General features: G+C 42.4%; 1 protein-coding gene across 2 annotated transcripts in view; it reads right to left on the minus strand.

Annotated features, from left to right (window-relative positions):
- The window catches only part of LOC138446887 (phospholipid-transporting ATPase IB), a 480,129-nt gene that overhangs the window by 251,042 nt on the left and 207,148 nt on the right, over nucleotides 1-21,939 (minus strand). For both annotated transcript variants that reach the window (XM_069602276.1, XM_069602277.1), the window contains exon 25: nucleotides 18,458-18,630. In XM_069602276.1, the coding sequence (XP_069458377.1) occupies nucleotides 18,458-18,630 (173 nt within the window). The remainder of the gene's footprint in view (nucleotides 1-18,457; nucleotides 18,631-21,939) is intronic.

The raw sequence follows: 21,939 nt of genomic DNA on the forward strand, positions 1-21,939 counted from the left end.
TACTTCAATACAGTTAAAAAAAATACATGTCTTAGCATGTATGTAGATTTGGGGAAACTTCTATAAACTGCTGACCATTCACTTGAAAAAGCAACTCTGCACTATTTAGAAAAGTTGAAAATGCACATTTCCTACTACCAAGAAATTCTACTCCCAAGCATTACCCTCTAGGAAAATATTTGTACATGTGCACAAAGGGACATTTACTATTTCCATATCCACATTGTGTGTACACATAATAATCTGCCATCAAGCCAAATAAATGCCTGTTGACGGGAGAATAATAAAATAAGTCATGGGGATATTCATACAATGGGCATTTGTGTGCAGTGGGAATGAAAATACCACAGTTACACTAATCACAGATTAAATGCAAACAACTTTGAGCAAAACGGGCCACACTGCAGTACAATTCCATTTACGCCACATTCAAACATACACGCAGGGAAGCAACGTGAGTCACAGACAGGCAGAAACTAGGAGGAACGCAACTGACCAAGCAAACAAGGCGAATGGGCACCGTCACCGCCGTGGGGGAGGAGGGGGTGTAGTCTCGGGGACAGAAGGGCTTCAGTGCCATTGATACAGTTCCATTTCTTGGCCCTGGAGTGAGACAGCAGTATTTGTTTTGCTGTGGTCATCCCTGAAGGAGAAAGGGCAGCTGTCCAGCTAGCACACGGCAGTGATGCGGTGGAACTATTCTGGAAGAAATGAAATAGGGAGACTTTCCAAATTGAAGCCTGAAGCCCAGTGATAAAGTCTTTCTCTGGGCCTGAGCTGGAGTCCCAGAACAGCAGGGCTCAGTGAAGGAAGCCCGGGTGACAGCACCCGCGGACACTGATGGCCGAGTGTTTCTCCCACATTCAAACTCAAAGGAGCCAGAAGAAGGCACCGCCTGTGAGACCCTGCACACACAGACGATGCCACCGGGTGTCCACGTGCGCGTCTCTACACGTGAACAGGGTGCAGCCCTTTCCTTCCCTCTGCCATTTTGTACCAACTTTGTCCACTCATCCCTTCCTTCATTCATTCAGTTTGTTCTCATCTATAGCACATTGAAAAGCAGAGACATTACTTTGCCAACAGAGGTCCGCCTAGTCAAGGCTATGGTTTTTCCAGTAGTCATGATGGATGTGAGAGTTGGACTGTGAAGAAAGCTGAGCGCTGAAGAATTGATGCTTTTGGACTGTGGCATTGGAGAAGACTCTCAAGAGTTCCTTGGACTGCAAGGAGATCCAACCAGTCCATTCTGAAGGAGATCAACCCTGGGATTTCTTTGGAGGGAATGATGCTGAAGCTGAAATTCCAGTACTTTGGCCACCTCATGCTAAGAGTTGACTCATTGGAAAAGACTCTGATGCCGGGAGGGATTGGGGGTAGGAGGAGAAGGGGACGACAGAGGATGAGATGGCTGGATGGCATCACGGACTCGATGGACATGAGTCTGAGTGAACTCTGGAAGTTGGTGATGAACAGGGAGGCCTGGTGTGCTGCGATTCATGGGGTCACAAAGAGTCAGACACGACTGAGCGACTCAACTGAACTGAACTGAACTGCACTGAAGTCAGAAGCCAGTTACAACAGAACACTCACTAAATTGGTCCATGATCATATGTTTTCACTTCTAACCAACTTTTGAAAGATCAATTTAAAACAGTGTACTGGTGGTTGGTTTTTTTTTTAATTAATTAATTATTTTAATTGGAGGCTGATTACTTTACAATATTGCAGTGGTTTTCGCCATACACTGACATGAATCAGCCACGGGTGTACATGTGTCCCCCATCCTGAAACCCCCTGCCACCTCCCTCCCCATCCCATCCCTCAGGGTTGTCCCAGTGCACCGGCTTTGAGTGTCCTGTTTCATGCATCGAATTTGGACTGGTGATCTATTTCACATATAGTAATAAACATGTTTCAATGCTATTCTCTCAACTCATCTCACCCTCGGCTTCTCCCACAGAGTCCAAAAGTCTGTTCTTTATATCTGTGTCTCTTTTGCTGTCTTGCATATAGGGTCATTGTTACCATCTTTCTAAATTCCATATATATGTGTTAGTATACTGTATTGGTGTTTTTCTTTCTGGCTTACTTCACTCTGTATAATAGGCTCCAGTTTCATCCACCTCATTAGAACAGATTCAAATGTATTCTTTTTAATGGCTCAGTAATACTCCATTGTGTATATGTACCACAGCTTTCTTATCCATTTAACTGCCGATGGACATCTAGGTTGCTTTCATGTCCTAGCTATTGCAAACAGTGCTGTGATGAACACTGGGGTACACGTGTCTCTTTCAGTTCTGGTTTCCTCGGTGTGTATGCCCAGTGGTGGGGTTGCTGAGTCATATGGCAGTTCTATTTCCAGTTTTTTAAGGAATCTCCACACTGTTCTCCATAGGGGCTGTACTAGTTTGCATTCCCACCAACAGTGTAAGAGGGTTCCCTTTTCTCCACACCCTCTCCAGCATTTATTGTTTTAATCTCTCATTGTTATTCTTAGCTAAATTAAACCACTTGTTTTCCTTTCCTCAACTCATTGTTTCAGGAACCGGGCCTCTGTATTGGTCTTCTTGGAGCATGTATCCTAGATTATTACTGGTTCTTCAACACTTTCTTTAATTTTTTTTTTTAGTATGTGTTGATTTTTGTAGCTCACTTGGGCAAAAAATTACATATTCCTCCAGATTTAACACAGTGTCAGTTAAACAACAGCAAACAGGCTCTCAGTTTTGGGTACTAGCTGGCATTTGTAACCCCAAGAGTGATAAACATATAAAAAAGAACCAAGAGATTCAGAAGAGCAGGACAATAAAAAGGAAACAAAGCTCAAAACAAACTGTCTAGTCATTTAACTTTCTTCTGACCCCAAGTCTCTGAGATACTAAGATGTTCTTTAATAAATTTTATAATCCAAGATTTCCCTTCAACTCAAGGAATGACACAAATGCTTGGTTTTGGAAACTGTTGCTGATTTCATCATTATGACAAAAAAAGTAACTTTAGTCCAACTTCGCTGACATCACCATACCACTCTAAAAATTTAGCACACCAGCACACAAATAAAATCCCATGACCTAACCAGTCCCAACATCGAGGGGAAAAGATCTTGGGATACATGTGACATCAGGTAGGAGTAAGCCCCATATACTAGGCTCCAGGACCATCCTGCCGTCTAATCCCCAAGTCCTTACATGCAATATCATTTTCTTTTCCTTGGGAGCCTGGACTTTAATGTGCTATCATTAAAATATATATCATGCAGTAAAAGGGAGGAAATTAAAATGCCAATGATAAGCAAGCTTGATCTCAATTCTTCATTCCAACTTGTGTGCCTCAGGCCCTTGCCCACCCCAGGAGGAAGTTCAGTGGGGCACATGCTCTAATGACTAGGGTCAATTATTCAAAGAGAAGCGTTCAGATTAGGGTTCATCCCCCCAAAAGCAAGCATAGCCACCAAAAGACCATCATATGTTACAGAGTCAGTGAGATTACAGCTTTTGGCGGGGGTCAGCTTTCCTTCTTTGATAAAGTTTTACTTAGAGTTATTATTATAGATTCTTTCATTCCATCTTTGGATACTTTTTGAAAAGAGGAGTTTGACAAAGCAAAAGGAAGTTCAGCATACTGGTAAGAGAAACTATTATTGATCAAGATTCAGTTTTGAGATCTGGGGCCTGTGACTTTATATCCTTAAGACTTGGTCTTGTCTGATGGCAGTGGTGGTGTGCTCACCTTGAAAGGATTTTTTGGACATCATGTGAAACGAGGCCTGAGAGGTGCTCAGTAGGGAGCCCATTCTCAGCATTAAATAGCGATCATTACCAATAACATATTGAATCCCTGGTCCCATTCTTGACAATTTGCTCCTTTCACTCTGACTTTATTTACTTGATTAGAGTCCTCTCCATTTTCTGTCCTGACCACCCTCAAATCTGTGAACTCTTCAGAACTCTTCAAAACTTTCTCTTCAACTCCTTAAGCCAAGCTACTCAGATCTGATTGACTATGGACCAATGAATGAATGAGATGAAAAAATGTAAGAGTGACCATTCTTTCAGTCTGCCTGTCTCTGGCAATGTCACCAGCAGTTGGAAACACACATTAAATGAAAAACTCACAGGCAAAAATAGCACCTATGGGACAATGAAAACTAAAGACATCTTTCTTTCTAGAAGACTATTTACCAACTCTGTTCTACCCACCTAGTGTGACTTGTTGCGTTCAATCCAAGCATGGAAACACATGTGAGACCTTGTTTCCACCACCTCCTCATCCCCTGCCACCATACAGCTGTTCCCCAGAACAGACCAGGAGCCCCCAGGAGGTATTGGGCAGGAAGTATTTTTATACTACGTACATTTAACTCATTCAACACATATGCAAATTTCGTCTTGATTTTCAACTCAAGACACACACATTGTGACCTACATTTGAACTAATCTTTAGAAGAGTTCTAGAATTTTCTGGGATAGTCACAGGAAAGGCACTAAGGTAAAAATAGGAAAAACTTATAAATCATTAACAGCTACTAGATTCATATTGGACTTTTCTAGAACCTTGCCTGAGAATCTTAGCTCACAGCAATGAGGTATTTATTTTCCCTAAAGTATCTACATGAAAGCTATGGCACTTCAAATCAGACTGATTAATTTCAGGAATTTGAAAATGAGTGGGCTAATGTAAATTGGTTCTAAATCAGCACCCTTTCATACACAAAGGTATGCTTGAATAATATGATATAATATAATATATATATATATATAACTGGTAAAAATTCCAAAGCCAATGAAAATCACCCCTTAGTCCTATCAGATAACACAGACTCTGTGAGAATGATGCAGTTTGTTACATAGAACTGTAAACGTGCCTTTCAAGTTGGAAACAGAGGGGGCAATTTCTGCTTCTCAAAGCTGACATCAAAACTGAAATATGGGATGAACTGACAAAGCTGGGAACTTAGTAAGAGAAACAGACATCATTCTGGGAAAGGAGGGAACTGTGTACAGTGATCACCATGTTGATTTTTAAGGATTAAGTTACTAAATGTACCTTAAGACAAAATAAATCAAGTTAATCTTAGGGTAATCTTAAGGGGAGACTGGTGGAGTGAACTAAATACAGTGTTACATTTTCAGCTCCATGAAGATACCCCTCACATTCCCATCTATCAGCTGAATAACTTATCCTTGGTTGTTTGTTGTTATTTAGTTCTCTGTCATGTCCAACTCTTATCCCCATGGACTAGCCTGCCAGGCTCCTCTGTCCACAGGATTTCCCAGGCAAGAATGCTGGAGTGGGTTGCCATTTCCTTCTCCATATGTTTTGTTGGGATGGCATAAATTTCCATTCCAAGGAGTTCCTGGTTTATTTCACAGGGAAATACTTCTAAGGCTATTATTTCCTACTCATGTAATTCTCCCCACCCACCATTCATACCCTGCAAATCCTTTTATATACACAAACTCAGACTTGAGGATTTTATTAATTAGCTTGAGCAGTATGGAGACCTAAGCTTATCGGCTGGCTCAGGTAGGCATAACGAAGTACCACAGACTGGGGGGCTTCAACAACAGAAAGACACTTTTCCCACTGTTCTGGAGTTGGAAGTCCAAGACCAAGGTGCTGGCCAGGGCTTCGGGGGAGAGCTGCTTCCTGGCTTGTAGACGGTGCCTTCTCACTGTGTGCATACCCGGCAGAGAGCTCTCTGGTACCGATTACAAGGACACTAAGCTTTTTGGATCAGGTTGTTGCTGTGTTTTTGTTGTTCAGTTGCTAAGTTATGTCTGACTCTTTGCTACCCCGTGAACTGCAGCACGCCAGGCTTCCCTATCCTTCACTATCTCCCGGAGTTTGCTCAAACTCAGTGTCCATTGAGTCGGTGATGCCATCCAACCGTCTAATCCTCTGTCACCCTCTTCTCCTTTATGACTTCATTTTACCTCAGTTACCTCCTAAGGGGCTGTTTCTGAACATGGTCAAATTAGCGGCTAGGGTTTCAACATACAAATTTTGTTGTTGTTCAGTCACTAAGTCATGTCTGACTCTTTGTGACCCCATGGACTGAAGGCTTCCCTGTCCTTCACTATCTCCCAGAGTTTGCTCAGACTCATGTCCATTGAGTTGGTGATACCATCCAACCGTCTCGTCCTCTGTCGCCCCTTTCTTCTCTTGCTTTCAATCTTTTCCAGCAAAAGGGTATTTTCCAGTGAGTTGATTCTTTGTATCAGGTGGCCATTGGAGCTTCAACTTCAGCACAGTCCTTCCAATAAACATTCAGGGTTGACTTCCTTTAGGACTCACTGGTTAAATTTTGGGAGGATGTAATTATGTCCATAGCACTTAGATTCCCTTTCACTGTGTCTGTGGTCTCGGGCAGAGCATGAGAGAAGACACTTAGATCTTTGTCACCTAGTCCCCCAGAGTCTGTAGACTTCCAGCAAACCCATGGAACTGGTCTGGATACAGGCAGCATATTCATATTACCCTGAATAGGCTCATTACTCAGCAAGCAAGCCTGACCTTACCCAAAGCCCTGCCTCTCGGTGACCTTGACAGAGGGACTGAGTTATGGAGGATGCTTCACCTTCCTTGGCACTTCCTCCTCTTCTGAGCCTGCACGGAGAAAGAGGGACTTCCTACAAGGCCCGTCCTCTCAGCTCCGGAGACCTGAAGGGAGCAGCACTGACCAATGAAGATGGTCTCCATGCCTTGAGGTGAAAACCCCTATGTTCTGTGCGAACCAAGCGGAGCTCAGAGTCCTTGTCTCATGGGGAACAGCTTCAGCAGCCTGGCTCACAAACCCAAAGACAAGGAGCAGCCCTGTGACTTGCACCTGATGGAAGCACAGCAAGTCGACAGAGGAGGGCACAGGCTTTCAGTGGCTGCTTGTTGGTGCAACGTCACACATCAAGGAAATTAATACAGAAAGGCAAGGGGCCCCCAGAATCAACTGCAAAACATTCCAGTTTCCTCCCGCAACCAAAAAGGAACATTCATAGAACATCTGTTCTACGAAAGACGCCAACCGTGTCACCTGGTGTCCCAGACTGCATCAGCTGTGACGCGCCTTCCTCCTGAAGTCCTGTCCACCTCAGATCCAGCCTGACCCCCTAGGAAGATAGTACTAGCCTCTCCCCGTGTTACAAATTTCCATCACTTCTGCAAGCTGCAAAGAGAATTTACCTCCTCCAGAAAACGTCCCCTGATCAGACAAACCACAATGATAAATACTAGAACTTGCCGCTGTATGAATTTAATTTGCAATCAGCTCTCAACATTTACATGCTTTGTTTTATACATTTTCTAAAGATGTACTACATTTATATTTTTTCCACCAGGTTGCATGTAAGCTCAGGGTGACTCTGTGTGCAGCCCAGAGTCTTTCCCTCTCGTTTTCATCCTGTAGCTGCACAAACTATAGTAACTAATCAAATGCCGTTTTCAGCCACACGGATGGACCTAGAGATGCTCATACTCAGCAACACAAGTCAGAAAGACAAATATTATAACACTTCTATGTGGAATCTAAAAAGATTATGCAAATGAACTTACTAACAAAACATAAACTGACTCACAGACAGAAAACTTACAGTTTGCACAAAGGGAAAGGGGAAGAGAGGGTGAATTAGGAGTTTGGAATTAGCACATTCATACTACTACATATAAAACAGACAAATAACAAGGACCTACTGTATTCACAGGGAACTAGGCTCAATATTTTATTATAACCTATATGGAAAAAGAATCTGAAAAAGTATATGTGTGTGTATGTAGGGATGTGAATATATGTATGTGTATAAAACGGAATCACTTTGCTGTACACCTGAAACTAATACAACATTGTGGATCAACTGTACTTAAAAATATATATAAAAATATTAACCATAATTAGACTCTAACCATAATTAGACTTTGGCAGGTCTAGAAAATATTTAAAGCCCTCTTTTTTTCTTTTTTTCTAAATAACATGACACTGAATCCAGAGAAATCTTTAGCACAAGACAACCTCAGATACAAAAGAAATACGGGAAGGTCCCCAGGGGTGGACTCACACTAAAGATTCGGCCACAGTTTTTACACAGGAAACAGAAATAGGACCACAGCCAACCCCTGCCTTCTCTCTTTAACTTCTCTGATTATAAATATTTTAACCTTCATGAAATGTTGGCACCAGCCCTAATGCAGTTGTTACTTATTATTCTTAAGTAGCTGTGTTTACACTCTCATGGGTTAATATACAATTACAGCTATACGGGAATAGAAACTCAGATCCCAAGTGTCATGAAAGTAAGTGAACATCATGCAACATTTTTCTTCCATTTTTCAAAAAAGGCTTCATTGCCTCCTATATTAATCTGCATTTGTTCCCAGATTTGATCATTCAAACTTCCTATTGTGATGTGAAGCATTAGGGTTTGAAAAAACACTGGATCTATATGTTCACATGTTCAATAGTCTGCAAATAAGCATCTATTTCCCTACTGTTGCTATCTTCTGTTTCAGAGACAATAGTTTATGTTTATCATGGTTTTATAAAGACAAAATAAGAACTTAAGCCTCAATTATCTGTGCTTTGGCAAAACACTGTGATAACATAAGACTTCTAATTTCTCAGGCTCTAGTATATTCAAACAACACCTATTCATTAAAACAAATAAAAGGAAAAACACACAATGATTGACAGATGGTTTTAACTTGACGCTTGTATATTTGTGAAAGGATTGTCTTCAAGCTGGTGTATTTACTTTGGTCTTTAATGACTGGTGTGCCCAACTGAAAGGACGCCACAATGAGTACTCGCTTAGTAGGAAGAAAGGCTGGCTCTGCTTTTCTCAGATGATCCAGATGTCAAATGATGGAGTACTTGGGTGAGAGTGGCTGTCTGTCTGTCTACCTCACTCTCTCATTTGCCAGCCTATCTGGAACTCAGCCATGGGGGACCACTGGCTGGCAGACCTCTGTCAGCTGATCAACAGCAGAAAGCAAGCCTTTCAGCAGAAGCTCTTAGCCTTCGCTGACCCAGCAAAGCTATGCAGAGAAACCTGATAACAAAGCTCTGAAATCACCAATCAGAAAACTCAAACCAAGCCCAGGCTCCAAAATTTGGCAACTTGACTCCACCAATCTGACTTGTCTCCTGTTGACAATTCTGCTTGTAATCTAAAGGGGGACAGAATATAAATATTACATCAAGAACTCTGAGAAACAAAAGATGTCAATGTTCTTCTCTGTCTTGCATTCTCTCCCTTGTCCTGCATCCTCTCTCAAGTTCACTGTGGAACCTCAGGGGCTCAAAGCAGAGAAGCCACTCTGCCCTCACAGTGGACAGATGGACCCGGAAGATGTTATGCTGGTGAAATAAATCGGTCCCAGAAGGACAACTACTGCATGATTCCTCTTACAAGAGGCGTCTGAAATAGTCACTGCTAGAGCCCCTCCATGGTGGCTTAGAAGGTAAAGACTTTGCCTGCAATGGCAGTTTGATCTCTGGGTCGGGAAGATTCCCTGGAGAAGGGAATGGCTACCCACTCCAGTATTCTTGCTTGAAGAATTCCATGAATAGAGGAGCCTGGCGGGCTACTGTCCACTGGGTCGCAATGGAGCGATTGACACTTTCACTTTCTTCTTTTCACAGAAATCAATGAAAGAAAGGTGGTGACGGAGGGGCGAGGGGCTGTTGTCCAGTGGGTACAGACTTCCAGTAACACATGAGTAAGCTCCAGAGATCTGCTGGAGTTCAAGATGAGGTCCTTGACAATCTGTCCACAGAGCTGATCTCACACTAAGCATCCTTACTACATCAAACAAAAGAAACAAGCAAAAAAAAAAAACAAAAACCAATGGGGACACAAGGAAACCCTGGGAGGTGGTGGATATGTTAATTGCCCAGATTGTGGTGATGGTGAAAAGAGTGGATACATATGTCTGGACTCTGCAAACTGCATATGCTAATTACCTGTGGTTTCTGTATACCAATTACACCTTAATAGAGCTGGAAAATACAAGCAGAAACACAGACGCCTTCAGTCTGTGGATGCAAACTGTAACCCTGATCCTTCCTATTCAAACTGGGGGACAGTGAAACTTCAGGGTGGAGCACTCCATATGATGTTCAAAGTCATCGGAGGAATCCTAGCTGTCAGATGAGGACAGGGAAGGCATCGATAATTCAGGAGGTGATAAACGAGGGAACGCATCAGATACATAGACAGGGAAAGGGAAAACATAATTTTCTTTGGGACCAATTAAGGTAAGAGCTACTTTGCATATTCTCAATCAGAAAGATATCAGTGCTGTCAGGAGAAGTGGGATTTTTTTTTTCCAAACAAAAGTTAACATGACACTTGTTTGTATTAATGAAACACGTTCTGGACGACTTCACAGGAAAAGGAAAAAAAAGGCACTTTGAGTACAAATACTATCACAAGGCAAGACCTGGGGACATAAAATATTCACGACGTATTCCACATGTTTAATTGAGCTCTGCTCTTGACTTTGTCCTCCACTGGTTTGTTTTTCTAGTAGGAAAGATGCCAAATATTATGAGCTTCTATTTCAGAACTTTGGACCATGGTTTGACCTAACATCACCCTGTTTCGTTTGGCAAGCAGCACTGTCAAAAATGACATGCACAGGCAAATTAATCATTCATGAAAGGGGGGAGAGGAAGAAACACAGGAAAAAACGTGAGACGTGACGTGTCTCTGGGCTCCTCTGGCATCTCCTGCCGGGCCCTGATGGTGGAAGCAGCAGAGCAGAGGGATGGAGAAGCTGGGGAATCCTGTTACCATAATTCTTAGACTACTGCCGAAAAGGAAAAGGGCCTCCATCCTTCCCCTGCCCACTTTCTACCTGAGATCCTACATAGACACACTGACGTGAAGATCACCAATCCAAGGGAACCCTTGTCATGCAAACCACTTTTCAGAAATGTTCAGAATAATATTTTCCTTACAGATGAAAAGTGATATAACACCAATTTTATAACTAAAAAGAATTTTCTTCTAGGAGATGTTTCTAACAACACAGCATATTATTATAGATCAAACCCTATTATCAAATGTCCCCCAGTAGATATTTCTACCATGTTGTCATGCTGCAAGTACCAACTTTTCATTTGAATTACTTATACTAGATTTTCTCAGAGAGGATTTTCCTGCAATCTGAATCTATACTAAAATATTTGCCCATGTTTTATCACATGTACTATAAAAAAACATCTGTCCACCAAATCACTTTGTTAGTTCTGGACACAAGCAACTAAATTGACAGGTTAATTCACTTTTCTATTTCTCACCAGAAGGAGTTACATGTAAATAGTTGTAACAGATAACTTTTAGCTGGAGGGGAATCAAACATATCAGAAACCTCTAAAAGTCAAAAGTTGATCTCAGAATGATTAGCATAAACTATTTCCTGCAATACTTACTTAAGATGAAAATAGTCCATTTCTAAACATGAGTCACAGCCAAAATTATCTTTGGCTTCCAAAAGTTGAATAAAATTCTTTTTCTAAGATGAAATGTTTAGAAAGGGATTCCTTTCACTATTTCGGATTAATACTCTGAAGCCCTCAAATATGCCAGTCTCTACAACAGTTAACATAAGGAATTTTTTATACATTACAAAATCTACATCCATCTCATTTTCATTCTGGAGAAACACTAGTAAAACTGCAGGTAGAAAAACATTTCTTAAACTTTGAGCTTCTGGAAACTGTTTTCATTCAATGTGTTGCCAAAGAATCATTACATCTAAGCACTCATCTTTAGCAGAGTAACAATAAGGCCAGTTAGGACCACATAAAATTGCTGTAATCATTCAAATAATAGCATTCATGTTAGAACTAACCAAAAAAAGAGAAAACTTGTCTAAAAATGAATTCTCCCTTAATTGCATTTAATCAACAAATGGGCTTACATACTCTTAAGCTGTAATACAAACAACCCAAGGATAGACTTACAACTCGACAAGTTAATGATGCTCTCTGGAATAAAAGGTCCAAGGAGGAAGCTGACTTGTAACCAAACACATAGAATTCCAAGAAATCTCATCATGAAAGAAACCAAAGAAAAGTTTTATTTTTGCAAGTGTACGACTGGATCCCTACCAACATTGAGGCCAACCCAAACACTATCAGTGGTACAATTCTAATCAGTGTGTCTGAGCTCTGCTTTGATATTATTCTTGTGGATGGCTCACATGCTGAAAGACACCCCATGCAAAATCACAGCGTCCTAAGACGTCTCAAAGTCCATCATGCCTCATTGATGGGAGAGCGGAGCTGGAGGGAGACTGAGTGGGAAGAAGCAGTTCCTTTCCCAGGGGACAGAGGCACAGACATTGGATAAGTGAGTCTGGTGCTTCAGGGAGCTCAGAAAGTGTAAGACTGAGCCAGTCGTGGGAATGACACTGTCAGCAGGTAAAAATGCAGTGTGGTTCCTCCCTAGATTCTGCATATGTGTGTCCTGACACAAAATAGCCTCTCAACTGCTCCTCTTTCTAGGCGAGACTAACAAAGCCCAGCTCTGCTGCCCAAACAGAGGACAGCACGTTTGTCCTGGCCAGGGGTGACCAGAGAGTGACCACTGACCACACCCAAGTCATCACTTTGCTTTCCGAGGGGAAGGGCATAGACATTTTTGTAGGTTTCTGTATTGCTCCCTCTTGAATCCACTATTGTATTATGGAAATCAAGCATCCTTACAAAGACTGAGCTATGACAACCTTATTCATAGTGATACTTAAACAGTGAGGGGAAAAAGAAAACCTTCTTAACCTGAATATTCAGCAACGAGGAATAAACTAAACAACATATTTTATGTTACTATTTGCCATAAAAACTATTTATCATCTTTGCACTCCACATATTGTGGACAGCCTAACCCTCTTCCAAGAAAAGCCATTTCAACTGAAAAAGATCTACATTTAGACACTGCTCACTAACAAGGCTTATCTCCAGTCTACAGGATTGGGAATGCTGTTTTCTTTCTTCTTGTTTATCTGCACTTTCTGACTTTTCTCTACAAGAAATATAAATCACTCTTAGAAAAATAAGCCCCCAAAGCTTTCAGAAACATTGGTTGTGCCCACTCTGCACTCTCTTTACTCCCATGGTACGAGGGTAGGCACATACTTGTTTATCTTTGCATCTGTCCTGAAAGACAGAAGTCTAAACACATCGGAGAAAATAAACGATGCCTTCTGAGATGCCTAATTTGCACAACCAGGGGAAATCTCTGCTGTGATGTTTTCCTTCCACTCCATCTCCTGCCCAGAGACACAGCGCCATAAATCACCTCTGCCCGGGTGGCGGCACTGGAGCTGTGAGCACCCCGCATTTGCAGAGGGCTGTGGTGGGGCCATCCACCAGCTCCCTCACAAAGCAGGCCCTGATGACTCTTTCATGACTCTCTTCCTGTCGAGATAAACTTTCAAATTTGTCAGTGTTCAAGAAGTCAAAGTGTCCCCAGACTCTCATCTGTGCCTACAAAACTGATCTCCATTTTGAAGCTCTACAAAATAAAGAGCTTCACAGAAACAGGAAAAATAGGAAAACAAGATAGATGGTCATTTTAGGTAATGGGAACAGGGAAGAGAGAACAGAGGATTCCTTCTTTCAACCCATTTTCTACCTACCTGCTATCCCTCCGTGTGTGCTTGCTAAGTCACTTCAGTCATGTCCCACTCTGTGTGACCCCATGGACTGTAGCCTGCCAGACTCCTCTGTCCATGAGGTTCTCCAGACAAGAATACTGGAGTGGGTGGCCATGCCCTCCTCCAGGGAATCTTCCAGACCCAGGGATCAATCCACATCTCTTAGTCTCCTGCATTGGCAGGTGGGTTCTTTACCACTAGTGCTACCTGGGAAGCACTCTGGGGAATAACAAATCCCACAAAATTTTATGCTGAATAGGTTTAAACAAATTATATGGGTTGAAAAATGTGTTAAAAATCAAATCTTACATTTGGTCCCAATAATAAACACAAGACGGTGGATTTTCTGGCACAGACAACTTCATGACTCAGAAGCAGAGGTCCTCATCTCACTCAGATTGTAGATAGTGTCTCCTTCACTCGCTGAACCCATAGGCAAGATGATGTAATTTGTCTGAGGCTTTCATTTCCTCACTTATAAAAAATCAAGACAACACTTTTCAAGAATAACTTCTGAGCCTGCAATTTCTGACCTCAATGTCATAATCTGTCTATGCGGTTTAGTCTCTCTGAAAGTTCCTTGGGTATAAAATCATGCCTGTTCTGCTACGAAAAGGCCCTGGCAATGCAGAAGAGGAGTACCATCCACTGAGACAGTAAACCCGGAAAACCAGCAGGAAGACTGGCAAGGATGAGGAGATGCACAGACCAGAGGACAGTAACCAACTCAGTCACATTCCAACTCAAGGTGCCCAAGAATGTCAGTGTGCGGAACCCCAGACACAGATGGCGGAGCTCTCAAGCTGGAACTCAAGGGAGAGGTCACATGGGACAGGAAGACTGGGGAGGTCATCTAGTTTCAACCCTGACTATTCATCAGAACCACCCAGAGGCTCATAAAATTCCTAGAATTCCACGTTAATTATCCTGGGATAGGGCCTAGGGCTCAGGCTTTTTTTGCTTATTTTCTTTCAACAAAGATTTCATTCAAATGAATCAATAAAACTTCCATTCAACAGTCCATTTTTTCATTCAACAAACATGTCATTGCAGTGCATGAATTCTTTGGTTCATTTGTTTATATTTTTAAGTTAAGTTAACATTCTCCTTGGAAGAAAAGCTATGACAAACATAGACAGTGTATTAAAAAGCAGAGACATCACTTTGCCAACAAAGGTCTGTATAGTCAAAGCTGTGGTTTTTCCAGTAGTCAAGTATGGGTGTGAGAGATGGACCATAAAGAAGGCCAAAGAAATGATGCTTTCAAAGTGTGGTGCTGGCTCAAAAAAAAAAAAAAAAAACACAAAAGTGTGGTGCTGGAGAAGACTCTTGAGAGTCTTTTGTATGGCAAGGAGATCAAACCAGTCAATCCTAAAGGAAATCAACCCTGAATATACATGGGAAGGACATATGCTGAAACTGAAGCTCCAATACTTTGGACACCTGATTGCAAAGAGCAGACTCACTGGCAAAGACCCTGATCCTGGGAAATATTGACGGCAAGAGGAGAAGGGGACGACAGAAGATGAAACGGTTGGATGGCATCACCAACTCGATGGACATGAGTTTGAGCAAACTCTGGGAGATAGTGAAGGCCAGGGAAGCCTGGTGTGCTATAGTCCATGGGGTCACAAAGAGTCAGACACAACTGAATGACTAAACAACAACAGCAAAGTTAACATAAAATTAACCACAGCAAGTGTAACAGCTCAGTTCATTCAGCGTGCTGTGCAGCATCACCGCTGTGGAGTCTCAGAACACGTTCATCATTCCCAAAAGGAGACCCGTATCCACCCCCCGTACTCACTCCTGAGTCCTCCTCCCCCAGCCCCAGACAACCACTAAGCCACTTCCTCTCTGTGTGGATTTGCTGATTCTGAATATATCCCATGAATGGAATCCTATAATACATGGCCTTTTGTGACTGGCTTATTTTTCTGGGTATGTTTTTGAGGTTCATCCATGCTACAGCATGTACCAGTGCTTCAGTCCTTCTTATGGCTGAAGAAGCATCCATTGTATGGACAGACCACATTTTGCTTGTCCATTCATCCATCGAGCGACACCTGGGTTGTGTCCACCTTTTGGCCATGACAACTAGTGCTCCTTTGAACATGCACACACAAGTATTTGCTTGGTTACCTGTTTTTAATTCTCTTGGGTAGCTACCCAAGAGTGGAATGGCTAGGTCATACGGTGGTAATTCTATGCTTTATTTTTTAAAGAAAATGTCTTAGGCTCTCTAGATGATCCAGTGGGAAGTTAGCACTGAGAATCACTAGTGGAGAAGACAAATGAGCCGTAAGAGCAGAGGGAACACATGTGTGGAAGAGATGTGGGTTGAAAGCACAACAGGGCCAAAGGTGAAAGCTAAAAATATGGAGTCTCAAAGCTGGTGTGAAAGATTCTATGAGGGAAACACAAAACCAGGGAGAAGAGAAAGGTGTCATGGAAATAGAGGAGAATCCAAGGGGTGGTGGCTCTCAACATCAGATGCTGAGGACAAATCAAGAAAGGAATTGAGAGGTTGTGTGTATGGCAAGATGGAGGCCTTCCTGGAGGAGGCCTGATTTCAAGGAGGAGAGGAGTACAAGAGAAGTAAAGGAAGAGACCAGAAGCAAGGATTATAAAGACACATTCATCATTTGCACTGAAAGCAAAGACCAGTCTTTCCTCTGTTCTCCTATGATGCCCAGGAACAGTGTGAATATCAAGCCTACAATAAACACCTTAGTGGACTATTCATTTTACATCTCAATAAATAAATGCCAACATCCCTGCCAACAACAGTAATCTGTCATCCACACTGATCGCTAAATGTACTGTTGCCCAGATGATGACTTGCCTAGGATTTTAAGCACATGAAAAAATACTGGTAACAGTTCAGTTTAGTTCAGTTGCTCAGTCATGTCCAACTCTTTGAGACCCCATGGACTGCAGCACGCCAGGCTTCCCTGTCCATCACCAACTCCCAGAGCTTGCTCAAACTCATATCCATGGAGTCAGTGATGCCATCCAACCATCTCATCCTCTGTTGTCCCCCTTTCCTCCCACCTTCAATCTTTCCCAGCATCAGGGTCTTTTCCAATGAGTCAGTTCTTCAAGTTAGTTGGCCAAAGTAGTGGAGCTTCAGCTTTAGCATCAGTCCTTTTCAATGAATATTCAGGACTGATTTCCTTTAAGAATGACTGGTTGGATCTCCTTGCTGTCCAAGGGACTCTCAAGAGTCTTCTCCAACACCACAGTTCAAAAGCATCAATTCTTCAGCACTCAGCTTTCTTCACAGTCCAACTCTCACATCCATACATGACCACTGGAAAAACCATAGCCTTGACTAGATGGACCTTTGTTGGCAAAGTAATGCCTCTGCTTTTTAATATGCTGTCTAGGTTGGTCATAGTTTTTCTTCCTAGGAGCAAGCGTCTTTTAATTTCATGGCTGCAGTCACCATCTGCAGTGATTTTGGAGCCTAAGAAAATAAAGTCTGTCAGTGTCCCATTGTTTCCCCCATCGATTTGCCACGAAGTGATGGGAACGGATGCTATGATTTTAGTATAACGATGAGTAATTAGCAAAACAGTGTGATTCCAATCTCAACAAAATCTTAAATTCTTCCATTTTCCCTCTTTCTGCTGCCTAAAATATTACTTTAAAGTATTTATCCATTTTCACACAGCCTTTGCCAGTCTTTGAATCAATACTCTGGGAGACAACACAAAACAATTTCAGTGAAAAATTATTTTCTGAAAAAAATTTTTTTTTCTTCTATTATTAGAGAAAAGGATAACTTTGATAGCTATCACATTTTAAAAATGAAAAGGTCAACCTTAAATGGAAGGTAAACCTTATATTTGAAGTCACATATTAAAGTTTAAATTCTCAATGAAGAGAAAGCATCTGAAAGATGTGCTTAAAAAAAAAAAAAGTATGTGGTTTTCTTCCCCCCTTAATCTTAAATGTGAGACCAGCCAAGAAACGTCTCCTGGAGGTAAAACTGCACCATCTCAGGGGTTTTTGTTTTTTTTTCCTTTCAATTAATGCTTCTATTTTGTAGAAAGTAACGGTATTTAATTTGAAATTTCCTCTTCCCGTGCCAGTTCCAGGGTGAACGCCTTCCTGTGAAGCAGTGAGGGATCCAGTGAGGTAGGACACACAGAGGCTTCAGAGAGTAGCCAGGTCGGAAGGGGAAAAAATATGTTTTCCTTTGGTGTCCAGCACCTGGTAAGCAGAGCGTGAGTTCCCGTAGAGCCTGGAAGGCATTCTTGCTCTCCCCTGAGAAATCCAAACAGGCTCGTTTCACTTTCCTTTTGAAAAACCATTTAGTTAGAGCACATGTGCTGGGACTTACAGTCTACCAGATTTTCCGTGTTGTTTCTGGTGGTTTCTGGTGTGTTTCTGCTCACCACGGCAGCAGGGTGATGGCACCCTGGCCATCGTGGCAGTTGCTGGGGATGGTGACATTCTCACCGTGACCTCCAGCTCCACGTGAGAAAGTGAGTGACGCCCTCGGGTGGTGACACCTCACAGACACCACAGTGTGCCCGATCACTTTTACCTTCTCAGAAGACAGTAAAGAAAACAAAAATGCAAAACCCACTGATTGCCTTCCACAAAATCTGTGAACAGACAGTAGAATCTGTATTGTTGTTTTGCTTCCCGCCCCCCTCAACCGCCCCCAGTCCCCACCCCGCCCCGCCCCGCCGAAAGTTCACCCTTAGAACTCCCACATGTGGTTCTTTTACATAAACGAAGGACACGGTCAAGTCAGAGCATGAGCCTGGGGCAGCCTGGCACCTACCTGCAACAGATGACCGCTTTGCACGAGAGGGCCAGGTCCAGGAAGCTCCTCCGGACCTCGAAGGACAGCGCGTACTTGAGGGTATGGCCGTCGATGATGAGAGCCGCGTCGTTCTCCTTGCCCAGCAGGCTCCCGAGGTCCGCGCAGTGCTGGGTGATGGCTGCCCGGGTGGCCTGAGACAAGGTGGTGGGGGGGAGGGGGAGGCGGGGTGTTACATCTCAGTGTAGCAGAGGCAGAAGCTTTTAAACAGCAGAGAAAAGACCCAGAAATCCAAACTAAGTTCCTTAAAATGAAAACATGCCCCCTATAATGTAAAACATACAAACAGAGCTCAGCTTGGCCTATTGATGCATTGATATTACAACAGACCACAGCCTAGGTCTGTGCCATGGGTGAAAACATCCCCATAGTGATATTTACAATAACCTACTGTGGTTGCCATCTTCAGCTGATCTAGCGTATCCGAATTCTTTTTTTTTTTTCAATTTAATTTTATTTTTTTTTTAATTTTAATATCTTTAATTATTACATGCGTTCCCAAACATGAACCCCCCTCCCACCTCCCTCCCCATAACATCTCTCTGGGTCATCCCCATGCACCAGCCCCAAGCATGCTGTATCCTGCGTCAGACATAGACTGGCGATTCAATTCTTACATGATAGTATACATGTTAGAATGTCATTCTCCCAAATCATCCCACCCTCTCCCTCTCCCTCTGAGTCCAAAGGTCCGTTATACACATCTGTGTCTCTTTCCCTGTCTTGCATACAGGGTCGTCATTGCCATCTTCCTAAATTCCATATATATGTGTTAGTATACTGTATTGGTGTTTTTCTTTCTGGCTTACTTCACTCTGTATAATCGGCTCCAGTTTCATCCATCTCATCAGAACTGATTCAAATGAATTCTTTTTTACGGCTGAGTAATACTCATTCTTTTCCACTGGAACTTTAATTGCTAAGGTTCTTGTGACTATCTTTCTCTCCCCTCCTTTACCTACATACATATTATTCTTGGTGTTCCTAGAGCAGGAAATTCCATAAATACAAATTTTGGGCGGGGGGGTGAGGGTGATAACATTGCTGGAACTTAAATGTCAAGAACTTCTCAGTTTACACAAGGTAGTCTTCAAAGCATGCAAAAGAAATTAGAGGATATAAAAATAACACAAAAGGTCCCTTTCTTTTCTTTGCTGAGATCTGCAGATTAAACCATTTTTCTCCATGAATCATTGGAGTGAGAAACGAATTGATAATTTTCTTCACGTTACAAAAAATATTCAACCAAATTAAATCACCAGTACCTTTTAAAACGTTACTACCAGCCTGAGTAAGTGTTTTAGTGTGATATCTATTATCAGATGGAATTAGAGCATAGAAACATTTTTTTAAACTTTTTATTTAGTATTGGAATATAGCCAATTAACGATGTTGTGAATTTCAGGTGGATAGCAAAAGGACTCAGCCATGCAGGTACATGTATCTATTCTCCCCCGAACTCCTCTCTCATCCGGGCTGCCACATAACTATTGAGCAGAATTCTCTGTGCTATACAGCAGCTCCTTGCTGATAACTCATTTTAAACAGAAAAAGTGTGTATATGTCCAACCCAAACTCCCTAACTATTCCTTCCCCCCATCCTTGCCCTCCAGCAACCATAAGTTCATTATAGAACCATTTTTAAGATTAAAAGAAAAAAGGATGTTCTGATATTCCTAGGGAATTCATGATTACAAATAGGATATCCAGTTCAAATATAAGAAGATATTTTGGGCTCATAATAAAAACCTGCTTTAAATTAATCAGGGAAGCACACCAGTCGGCTAAAATTACTGTTTGGACAACAGTCCTTCGGCTATTAAGTGACATATACATATATTTGTCATCTGATAACATAAAGTAGAGTTAAGAAACATGTAGAATGAACTGAAATTCTTCTTCCCCTCGCTAAACTCAGGATCAGCTACCATCACAAGGTGAGAAGCAGGTTGTACTGTCTGACTGCTCAGCTTTCCTTCTCAACAGGAGGCTGTCAATACCAAAAAGACTTTGCTGTGCAGCAGAAACTAACCACACTGTAAAGCAACTATTCTCCAGTAGAAATTAATTTCAAAAAAGATGCATCTAAGGCACTATTGTCATTCTATGGTCAAGTGGCCTGGGGTCTGGTCCCAACTCTCCCCTTATATCCTCTGTGACCTTGGGCAAGATGCAAAACCTCTTTAAATAGCAGTTTCCTCAAGTGTAAAATGGAGCTAAGAATACTCACTGCATAGTGTCCTTCTTATGAAAAATGAGCTACTCAGTGTAACCTACTTGGCAGGTAACAGGCATCCAGTCAAACCCATGCCTCTTCCTGTTACTATTTATTCAATAAGAACTTCCCGCATCAAGGAAAACACACATCTCTGCCACTTCAAGCAGTGAATAAATGTCATCCGTGACAAGACCTGCTTTGTCAATGCAGTAATAGAGGAAGTCATAAAATAATGCTCTAAGAAAAAACGTTAAATGGACTCCTACTAAAAATAAAAATAAAGGACACTTTGTGCTTCTTACTGTTGGTGAGTTGGGTAATTCTGAATCTCAAACAAAACATCTATGTTTACTTTATCTGTACCAACAGCCTGTCCTTCAGAATTTGGGTAGAGAAGACAATTCCAACCACTTAGGGAAACTCCAGCCTGGCAGTCTGGGGATGTCTCCAGGGGAACTCAGACAGGTCCAGGCAATTCCGGAGGGCGTGCCTGCCAGGTTCAGCACACAGTGGCCAGAGCACCCTCCTGGGAAACTTCTCACCACAGAGATGAGACTGGGTTTGCATATGCGGTCCATGGAGGTTCAAGCATGAATGGGGGTGGGCCCAGAAGAAGTCTGAGCAAAGGGCGCATGATGGCAGAAATGTGCTGATAAAATATGCTCCAGGGTTACCAAGGCTGCTCCCCTGGAATCATACCCTGAAGTGAAAGTTAGTCACTCAGTCATGTCCGACTCTGTGTGAACCCATGGACTGCAGCCTGCCAGGCCCCTCTGTCCATGGGATTCTTCAGGCAAGAACAGTGGAGTGGGTTGCCATGGCCTTCTCTGGGGGATCTTCCTGACCCAGAGATTGAAGGCAGGTGTCCTGCATTGCAGGTGGATTCTTTAAAGACAGAGCCAGCAGGGAAGCCCTTCATACCCCAGCCCCTCCCTCAAATGTCAATCAATTGCTTTTATCTAAGTTTTAGGAAGAAGCTGCAGAGAATAAAACTGGTTAAAAGCAACTAGGGCCAAGATGGTATGGGCCAAAAATGTCACCTGCCGTGTCAGTAAATAAAGGGTGTTGCAGTCATCAAACCATCAGCCACTGCCCCTGACTGTGTACCCTTGGGGGTTCAAGATGGAAAAAAGCAGGACAGTAGCATGAGATAAGATGCACAAAGGACAGAATTCAATGAGCCCATAACAATCCCATTGTGCCCTTTAGGAGAAGAGACAGGAGA

This window comes from Ovis canadensis, chromosome 10, assembly GCF_042477335.2.
Source record: "Ovis canadensis isolate MfBH-ARS-UI-01 breed Bighorn chromosome 10, ARS-UI_OviCan_v2, whole genome shotgun sequence".
NCBI lineage: Eukaryota > Metazoa > Chordata > Mammalia > Artiodactyla > Bovidae > Ovis > Ovis canadensis.